The 10,740-nt window shown below is 36.5% G+C and overlaps 2 protein-coding genes across 2 annotated transcripts; both read right to left on the bottom strand.

The window, feature by feature from the left end:
• Positions 1 to 494: 494 nt before the first annotated feature.
• On the bottom strand, positions 495 to 2,823 carry LOC122317878 (serine/threonine-protein kinase ZRK1-like). The gene is made up of 2 exons (XM_043134928.1): positions 1,538 to 2,823; positions 495 to 789 (listed from the first exon to the last, which is right to left on the bottom strand). The coding sequence occupies exon 1, from the start codon at positions 2,596 to 2,598 to the stop codon at positions 1,552 to 1,554; it is 1,047 nt and encodes a 348-aa protein (XP_042990862.1). The 5' UTR covers positions 2,599 to 2,823; the 3' UTR covers positions 495 to 789; positions 1,538 to 1,551.
• Positions 2,824 to 3,436: 613 nt separating this feature from the next.
• On the bottom strand, positions 3,437 to 4,453 carry LOC122274578 (serine/threonine-protein kinase ZRK1-like). Its single transcript, XM_043083607.1, has one exon. It carries the CDS (start codon positions 4,451 to 4,453, stop codon positions 3,437 to 3,439), a length of 1,017 nt encoding a protein of 338 aa, XP_042939541.1.
• Positions 4,454 to 10,740: the final 6,287 nt, after the last annotated feature.

The following is a 10,740-nucleotide window of genomic DNA, read 5'->3' as shown; positions in this document are numbered from 1 at the left end:
TTTTTAAGTAAGTTATTCAAATCCATAATGCTAGATTGCTTCTATTCCCTAGCCAAATCGCATGGTATGCTGATTTCATTGTTCTTAATGTGTGCTTATATAATATCACAGGAATTCCTTGCTCAAGAGAAGACACAGGTATCAAGTTCTTTCAACCCGGAGGTCTTTATTGATGAGTTAATGGATTTAAGTACGGTGTGATTTCCCTCCATCATACTAATGCACTTGTTTCTATTTATGAGGTATACATGCACTTGCTGGAAAAATTCCATGCGATAGATTTGCAGCTCTCAAGGTTAGAGTTTCGATGTTTTCCTAAAATTTTCTGGATGTGCTTTGATATTTGGAGTTTGGAGAAACTTTCTGTAACTGGTAACCATTTATGATTGGATTTATCTGAAAATAAAAAAGCTGAGATACTAGAAGAATTAAAAAAGCAAAGGAATGGAGAATACAGGGAGATTACTGGTGGATTTCTTGGCTAAAGTTACTGGTAGAAAAGAACTGATTTGTCATTTCTATTGCTGCAAGTAACTCATTTATCCTAATCTTATATTCTCTCTCATTTAGTTTAATCTCATACTCTCTCTGTCTGCCCTAATTGATACATAAACATGCGTGCACTAAATGTTTGAGTTGCAAAGTTTGTGTATTCATATCAAATGGATTACTACATAGGATAGCATTTGAAGTCCCTGGTGTCACGGGATATTGATACAAATACCAAAATGCGCACTCCGATATACTACTTGGTAGCACCTCCAGTGTCTCGGAATCGGCTTTTCCTCCCTGATCATGAAAACCAGTCAGACTATCGACAACATCTCCTTTCCTTGAATTAAACATTGTCATACGATTACTTTGATGAAAAGGATTGATCTGATGGTCCTACAAGCACTTGCTAAGGCATATCAGCACTGTGAACCTTAGGATAGCCATTGAGATATCGTCGTCTAGGCTAACCTCCAGGAAAGTAACACTAATTGTTCATCCCTATTGTTTTACAGGTAAATAAAAAGAAGTCCAGAATCTTACAGAACTCTAATTGTAAAAATTCCAACTTCTTTTGAACTCTCCTAACTTCTAACACCCTACTGTCATGCCTCTCTCATATCTAAAATGTGGGAATCCAGCATTCGGAAGACAACAGATATGCCCTCACATGAACTAATATCACACATGATAAAGTCTTGAATGCTTTGCAATGAAGAAGGGTGCGTTCTGCATCCCATTTTAAGTATTGTATCTAAGTTTGCACCTTGGCTTCTTAATCAGGTCAAAACAAGATGCAAAACCTCCAAGCTCATGCTCATGCTCTTGAATCCCAATTTGTCAATTTTGATGGCAGACATTCCCTCTTTCTAGGATAGAGTGTCTTTAGTTTACTATTTTCATCGGGGGCGGGAAGAAATATTGACAGGTACAAATAAACTTATATGTATCAAGTGAAAACATAATAATTTGCATTGACTAGAAAAATCCAAAAATTGTATCATTAATTAATACCTGAAGGCAACAAAGAAACTTAGATTTTTACCGAGTGAAGAAGAATCATGGGATAGACCTCTCAATTCGTCTGAGTTCTTTGGTAACATCAACCATGGTTGGTCTTTTGATTGGATCCTCTACAATGCAACTGAAGGCAAGGTCCATTGCAGCTTGCAATTGCTGTTCCACACCGACTCTTCCTTCACCTGCCAGGATTTCAGGATCCACAATCGTATTTATAGGAGAATTTCTAAATTGACTTAGTACGTTCAGTTTAGGACCTATTTGCCATGAATCAAGGCACCGCTTTCCGGTCAAAAGCTCCAACAGAAGCCAACCGAAGCAATAGACATCAGTTTTCTCAGTTATGCAGCCCGTAGCAAAATAGTTGGGGCATTGGAATAGAGTAGTCATCCCACGCTTCCAATTATCATTTACATGAATTTCACCCTCAGGTATTATTAAAGAAAAAGAGAAACCAGTTAGCTTTGGAATATCATTTTGGTCTACAAAGACAGTGTCGAGATTGATATTCGTATGGATGATGGGTCTAGAGAATGCTGTATGGAGATATGAAGTTGCATGAGCAATCTCCCTTGCCATCTTTAACCTACCCTGCCTCGTCATGGGTTCATCAGAGACTACAAATCGATCCCTCAGGGTTCCCTTCCCAGCAAATTCATACACTAAAATGACAATTTCAGTCTCGAGGCAGCAACCAACTAGCTTTAGAACATTCTTGTGATCACTCACCTTTACAGTAATTGCTATATCGGTGAACACCTCTTCTGCAGAGTCACATGTCGCCTTCTTAATGAATGCAATTCGGTCTTTGATATAACCTTTATACCCTTTATACCACCTGTTTCTATGAATAATGAGGTGAGGATCAAAGTCATTTGTCGCCGTTCTCAACTCTTCATAGGAGAAGTTATGGATGGGGATGGGCTTGCCATTAGAAGTGGCAACAAGCTTCTCAAGTACCCTGCTTCCATTCTGTATAAATGCTTTCTCTCTATCTCTCTCTCCCGCACTCTCCCTCTTTCTTCTGCATATTCTTAACAAGTTCTCCCTGTCCCTATTCTGCATTGCTTGAACGCGGCCCTGCATATTCTTAACAAGTTCTCTCTGTCACGAATTATATCTCTTGCCCATGAAAGTTGAAGGACATTCAGTGGAAAGTAAGGGGAGCCTTCCTCATTATTGCCATTTTTTAGCTTAGATGATTAATGCTAATGCAGCTGGTCAACGGCAATCTGGTTTGTATAAGGTAGGTCATTCTACGAATTGGTTCCCTCAATCACACGACATTCAAATAGTCAAGTTGTATCACATGGCCATGAATAATTTAAATATAAATTAAAAAAAATTTAAAATAGACCAGATTTTCTATAGTTAGCGCGTCACATGACCTTGTCTTTCTACTATCTCAATCACACAGCATTGAAATAGCCAAATTGATCAAAACCCTGCAACTCTTGAAGAACACTCTGGGCGAGTTGCATTTTATTCAACCACAAAATGTTGAGCTGCAATTTTTAATTGGAGGTGTAAACTCCCTGATTTAAGATTAATTCTTTTTCAAAATCTATTTTTTTAGATTTTGTTTCATTTTAATTTTTTTCAAATTCTGGAATGATTTATGATTATTTTATTTTATTTTTCCATGCGGGGATGCCATTTGTGGATCATATTCCCATTAAATTATTCAACTGAAATCCAAGAGAAGGTTTTGTATACTGGAAAAAAATAATATTAAGAGTTCGAAAAACAAATGGATAGTAGCTAGCGTAAGTTCATTAAAAAATAAATAAATAAATAAAATCAGAAGTACAAGAACATGGACGGTTACCAGGTGAAAGCCATACTCATTGACAGAACAACAAAACTCATAAAAAAACGATGATGACAACAAAGAAACAGATGTTTTTACGGAACTTCGAAATAATTACGGGATAAACTTTTCGATTCGTCTGAGTTCTTTGGTAACATCAACCATGGTTGGTCTTTCCATTGGATTCTCCTTCATGCACCTGAAAGCAAGCTCCTGCACAGCTTGGAATTGCTGTTCCACTCTAGCTCCTCTTAATTCCCCCGCCAGGATTACAGGATCCACCATTGTATTTATAGCACAATTTCCAAATGTTGGCCTCCAAGAAGGATGACTCTTTCCAGTTAAAATTTGGAAGAGAGTCGAACCGAAGCAATAGACATCAGTTTTCTCTGTTATGCACCCCGTCTTCCTATAGTTGGGGCATTGGCTTTTCCTAGTCATCTGAAATCTGCATTCGTTATCATCATCCATGACATGAGTTTCACCCTCAGGGATTATTAAAGAAAATGAAAAACCAGTCAGTTTTGGAATCCCATGGCTGTCTATGAAGATATTATGTAGTCCAATGTCGGTATGGATGATGGGTCTAGAGAATGCAGTGTGGAGATATGATATTGCATGAGCACTCTCTCTTGACATCTTTAGCCTACTCTCCCACGTCAGGGGCTCATTAGAGGCTGCAATAAGATCCCTCAGGGTTCCCTTCCCGGCAAATTCATACACTAAAATGACAACTGAAGTCTCGAGGCAGCAACCAAGGAGCTTTAGAACATTCTTGTGAGCACTCAGCTTCGCAGAAATTGCTAAATCAGTGAACACCTCCTCCTTTGCATCAACATCTTTTGCTTTCTTAATGAAAATTGTTCGGCCTTCAAGATGACCTTTATACCATTGATAAGGCCACACTTCACGTATAACAAGTTGAGGATCAAAGTTATTTGTGGTTTTGCTCAACTCTGCAAAGGAGAAGGTACGTATGGGAATAGGCTTGCCATTACAAATGGAAACCAGCTTCTCTAGTACCCTGCCTCCATTCTCTATAAATGCTCTCTCTCTTTCTCTTTTTCTTTCTTTTCTCAACATTCTTAGCTTATTAAGAATGTTAGAGAGAATCTGCAATATAAATGCCATTGCCCTTAACGTCCACGACAATAAAGGGTGGTTTTCTGATGAAAAGTGGTTTTATGAGGAAAGATGGAAGTATGTCCAAGGTTTTGTCTCTTCACGTTGACCATTCAAATATTTTATTTATTTTTTAAAATTTTCCTCTTAGACTTAATAATTAAAAGAGTGATTAATGTATTGATATTTTAAAAAAAAAAAAAAAATTAGTAGTCAAAGCTGGCGGTCGGAAGTCCCTTGCCCGCATAAAGTAATGGGAAATCTCGTGGAAAGTAATAAGTGAGCAAGTGCAAGACGCAAATTCAGCTGATCAACAGTCAACACACTTTAAAGTCTTAATGAGTAGGCAATTATTATACGCGGCAGGAATATGTCAGTCGGACTTTGTGGTTTTTTCAGCAAAGTTTTCCTGAAGAAAAATCATTACGTCATTTAATTTAAAAATACGCACTCAATCCGTAAGTTAAGGAAAAAAAAAAAAAAAAAAAAAATCGATAAACTCTTGAGAGAGAATTCATCGGTGACTTAAGCATTATTAGAGGAAAAATCACACAATATTCAAATAGTCAAATTTTTCAAAATCATACCACTGTAAAAATAAATAGAAAACTGCTTATATCTACAAAAATATTATATAAAAGTAAATTTACAAATTAATATAACTTTACATAATCTGTTAAATTTACTTTATAATAAAAGTAACTTTATAATCTTACGTATTGCATCAAATTACATTAATACATAAATTTATTTTTATGTAATCTCAAATAAATAAATAAAGTAAGTTGGGTCATAATTAGTGTAACCATTCCCAACCTGAGTTTTTTTTTTTTTTTTAAGAAGATAACGGTACTCTAATTTTATTGATAACTCTTACTTGTGGCAAAGGAAAATCGCGATTACAACTCGACACCTAAAGGATAAAGATAAACAAGAAGAACCAAAACTCAGGCATAAAAATAATAATAAACATACAATTAAATTACAAGAGATTATAAGACAAAAACTCAAAACCAGACCCAAAATAAAAACCTAGACAACATGTTAAACCTACAAGAAAATACACAATCAAATGAGGATAAAACAATTCAACCAAACACATTATACCTGGAAAAGCACTACAAGATTCACAGATAAAGAAGACCAACTCTATCTATACAAAGAAGATCCCTTAACTTGCTAGGCAACATATCATGATCCCCTCACCAATCCAAGTTAGAGCCTGCTCCCTGCTTGTCAAGAAAATCAGCCACGGCATTTCCTTCTTGAAAATCGTCTCACCGTGTACTCCAAGCAAGAAAGATAGACATATAATTCATCCTATAAATCCTCCAAATACCAAATATTACAATTTCCTTTAGTGACCCAATTGACAAGAATTTAAGAATCAATCTCAATCTCAATCCAATAAAACCCAAACTAATAACAATGACGAACCCCTTCCACCAAACTTTTCATTTCAGCAAAATTATTGGACCCCTATCCCAAAAACACAGAATAAGTCACAAGTAATTTACCACTATCATCCCAAATAACACCCTCTGCTCCTGCTAGCCCAGGATTACCCAAACTACTACCATCAGTATTAAGCTTCACCCAACTCTGTTGAGGTCAAGTCCACCTCACCACACAGACATTTTAGGATTTGTAGGTATAATAGGAATATCCAGACAATTTAAAATATCCACATCCTTGTTAAAGATCTTGGAAACTTTCATAAACAAATACATAATTTTACTAATCCATAATTTAATAACATGCCAAACCGACTCAACCGTGTTGTTCTTGTCACTACAACCGGGTATGCTTTTTGCCGCGCCACAAAACCGTCGCAATAAATGAACAAACTGTCGAAAATACCCTTCAGCCACGTTTTGTCCATCGCAGACAGACCCCCGCGATTTTACCCTGACATATGCTCTGGTTTTCGCCGATAAGGGAACCGCCGCATGTTGCCTTCAATCTCCGGCGATTTAGACACCGAGAAATCCATAAAATCGGCCGCCGTTATTACTTTCCATCAACCTGGCCTTGTCGCCGCAAAGAGAGAACAACTCCTGCGATCTGCACGTCGTCGGTTTGGAGAACCAAAATCTCGGCACTTAACAAAGCTGTCAAGAAATCTTTCCTGCGGTGTAATCGGCTGCCGAAGAAATGCTGGGAAGCATGCAAACCAAATTTCCGGCATCTAACCCAAACGCCGATTCTAATTTCATGCGGTGAGGTATCTACGATTTTTTGGCACAATTGGATTTTTACTGGGATTTTACCAGGTAATACTCTTACGTCCCATAGCTATTAATTGCTTGCATGAATTCCACAAATTTGGGTTTAAAATTTTACAAAATTTCATAAATTTTGACCAATTTCCCCAAATTTCGTGATGACAAAATGTGGAAAAAATGGTACAAAAAATCCCATTCTTGCGTTCTGCACATGCGTATGACATTCAAGGTATTGGTGTTTGAGCATTATTTGCGCTGGCTGGATGGATAAGTTTTTTTTTTCTTGGCACCTTATACATTCAAGGTACGTTTGAGCATGTTGTTCTTTCATGAGTTTATCTCCAATTAATATTGGATCTGAGATGATATGGTAATTACTTGAACATTCATGATGATCATGACACAGACATATATGACCGGGGTACTGCATCACTATATATATTATATTCTCAGATTTTCAATGCTTGTCACTATATAATACATCCTAGATGATCAATTTTACCCTATTCAAAGAACCAGATGCAATGATATATTGATACAATGATTTCCAATGGCTGCATCTGATTGTAAAACATGCCAAATTAACCCTAATCATCATCAATATGTCCAACTAGCACATTTATAATACCAGCATGCTATAAAAGAAATTGGCCACTAGACATGAGTATGCTATATATATATTAAAGAAACTGGAGGGCAGTTTCTACCTGATGAGATGATCATCTTATCAGCTAGAAAATACTCTATTAAAGGTTAACATTTCATAACTTAGTTTAGCAGTACTAAAACAGAGCATCCATAGTTGCTATGTCAACAAGCCAGCAGTCCTACTAACTCTACATCTACATGTACATACTCCACATGAATTTTTACACTTAGAAGTTCTTTGGGGTATTGGCTAGCACATCCCAAAAAAGCTTTGCCCTTGGAAGGTGAATTAATGACCTGTTACAAAAACACATCAATAAAATGGAATCAGACCATCTAATCCTGCAGGCATTAAAAAAACAATTAAACAAACCACTAGTTTCCTCCATGCATCCAATTCCATATAACCACCAACCTAAAATAAGTTATGGTACCATGCATCATGAAGTACTTGCAATGGCCAAACATCTAAAGACATGTAATTTATATTCCTTCAGCCCAACACAGTCTAAACAAAATTTAGCTCATTGAATAGATGGAATTGGTCGATAGCTGGGATTTATTTGTGGTTCAGTTATATAGGGTATAAGGAAATGAAGGGTCTACATGTCATTTATATACAAGCACAAAATTCATGGCCTTTTCCTAATCCATATTTGCAATGATGAGATAATTTGAACGCCATGAGTTTATATTTACCTGATGTTGGCAGGGCCACGACCAACCTCTTTTCTATACAAGAAACCTGTATATAATAACAATAAATTCAGTTAATGTGTGGTTTAATTTACACAATTCGCTCATGCTAACTATATCAAACCATTTTATTAGAGCACACACATAAGGGCATTATTGTGAGGAACTTGTCTAGACAATATTGCATTAAAGCATAGCTGTAAAGTTTTCTATACATTAAATACTTAAACTAAATATCTGCATGCAATAGGGTATAATTTAATAGCTGGCCAATTTACCAACCTACTAGTGTAATTTAATAGCATGCAGCTTCATCTGTGCAAGCATTTGTTTCTTTCGCATTCATCTTTTCAACCATTTGATTCTGTTGCATGAATCAGATCCAACATTACCATCATTTCACTAACAACTGTATGTATTATAACCTTACACAAGTACTTATGTGCGAGTGCATATTCTGTTTTATGTAGTTGGTGTGATAATATATATGATCTAGGTATCTGCCAAAAAGTATATATATTATCTAAAGTTATTACTAAACAACATATCATATGACAGTAAAAAGTATATCAGAGCCATACTCGAACACGTTCAGACAGCTCCTCTTTCTCCTTTGCATCGACAACACCCGAGCTAACATGTCTCATTTCTGCATAGTGCTTAATGATCCATGTCACTTGAGTTGTGTATATTGTCCTATTGTTACATGATGGACCTATCTTCCCATCTTTGATTTCAAGTGGTATCTTGCCATATTTTCGCATCCGATCAAATTATGTTCCTTTGGCTACACATCTTCCACGTTTACTAGTGTTTGCTTCTATACCAGCAACACAAACAGTCAGCCGTTAAAAATGAACCATTTTTATTTTACCTCTCTGTTGTAAACTGTTTATTAATCCCTTAAGGGGCAGATGTGAACAATACTTACCATTGCTTGTTGTATTCACTGCTGTATTCACCCCTGCAGGAGTAGTAGAGGGATGCAAAAATGATGGATGTAACTCATCTTGGGGTTGAGTGGAATCATCAGAGTCCACTTTAGGATCGTCTCTCAAAGTCCAACCTGCTGGTTCTGGATGTGGGTTTCGTCCAATGGGCTGCAACACTCCTCTCCCTCTTTGCGTGTGACTCATTACGGAGGCACTATGGTACTCATGAAACCAACAATAGAGAAGCAAGTAAATATATAATGAGTAATCTCTATACTACTCCAGCTAATAGATATGTAGTTGACAGTAAAAAGACCCAAAGGATTGAAGCAAATGAAGTAGTAAAAATGCACAAAGTCCAAATGTTCAACTACAGCCCGATAAAGCATGAAGCAACTTAAATAGCACAACTCCTAAGATGGAGAGCAAGAGAGTCTGGATACCAAGTTCGGAGGCTGGACAGAATGGTGATGATCCTCCTCAGATATGCAAGTAGAATGGAGCAGTACAAGCTTGCAGAATTTTGTTTCCCAACTTTATGCTTGTAAAAACAACATGATGTTACCCACCCAAGTCAGTACACAAATAGCATACCTTTTATAGAGTAGAAAGAATAAGCACAATATATATCATCTTCGCTAGAGTCTAAAAACTGTAAAACCAATAAAACTAGCACAGATGAAAGTGAGTACTCGACCCCGGGCCCACTAGTATCTTTTAAAGAAAAGCAACACCCCCAACCCTCAAGTGTTTTCCAATAATTTTTTCCTTGAATAAATCAGGAACAAGAGTGAAAGTAAAGTAATTACTTGAGGCATTCCAATGTTGGTACTCTGTTTTTTACTAAACAGAGTATTAACTCATGAAAACAAATTCTATCATATTTGTTTTTTGCAATATTTTAACAACATTCTGGCTACACAGGCAGTAATATTCAACAAGACAACAGAGTATTACATATCCACAGGTTAAGTTCTCAACGAGCATGAATTAAACAACATTACCATGATGTATATAAATGGCAATTAGGAGCGAAAAGAGATACCATGCCTTTGGAAATATATAACTACTCGAACAGCCCATGAGCTATGCTCAGTCACCTATTAATTAGAAAAAAACAATGGAAGGTTAAGGAAGTTGGCTAAATAGGTCCAAGTTTAACTCATTTGGGTACTATTTTAATAAAATGAATTAAAATGGTAATGAGAGGGGCTGGCAGAAACTGGTAGCCATATGAATCCATACCATCCTCAGACGAGGTCCCGAAATTAGATTCAAGAGCTTCACTGCTACTAGTGTCGTCATCATCGCTTCACTGCTATTAGAGGTCCCGAAATTTAGTATTGTTCTTGAAATTTTCAAAAAGGTTTGGGATTTTCCTCTAACCCTAAAGCTTTAGGTATTTTTTACATCAAAATAGTGATCGGTATCACCAAATGAATACACTTTGATCATTGAGAAATATATCAATTTAATTCACAAACTAAGATATATGAACGTCCAAATTGATCTACAGATCCAAAAGAAAAGTCAGATATGACCACTTGCATCAAAAGACCCACTCAAGAGATCTTCTATAATTCCTATCAACTGTATTGCAATTGAAGCGAGCTTCAAATGCTAATTACAAGAAAGGGTAATTGACTCAAAATTTAAAATTCAAAATAAAATGCAGGGCAAAGCTAGCTTTTAGACTAGAGCAGTAGGAATTCTAGTTTTTTGTTCGTTTCTTTGTGCATTTTCCTCTTTCTAAATTAGACTTTGAATGAGTCAAGCAAGAAAGTTGCACCGATCC

The sequence above is a fragment of the Carya illinoinensis genome, chromosome 8, assembly GCF_018687715.1.
Source record: "Carya illinoinensis cultivar Pawnee chromosome 8, C.illinoinensisPawnee_v1, whole genome shotgun sequence".
In the NCBI taxonomy this organism is placed as follows: domain Eukaryota; kingdom Viridiplantae; phylum Streptophyta; class Magnoliopsida; order Fagales; family Juglandaceae; genus Carya; species Carya illinoinensis.
The sequence above is the reverse complement of the archived record's forward strand: the minus strand, read 5'-3'. Positions and strand labels throughout refer to the sequence as shown.

Bases quoted from the DNA above. Each gene is read 5' to 3' on its own strand.
- LOC122274578 (XM_043083607.1), bottom strand. From the start codon at position 4,453: ATGGCATTTATATTGCAGATTCTCTCTAACATTCTTAATAAGCTAAGA.
- LOC122317878 (XM_043134928.1), bottom strand. From the start codon at position 2,598: ATGCAGGGCCGCGTTCAAGCAATGCAGAATAGGGACAGGGAGAACTTG.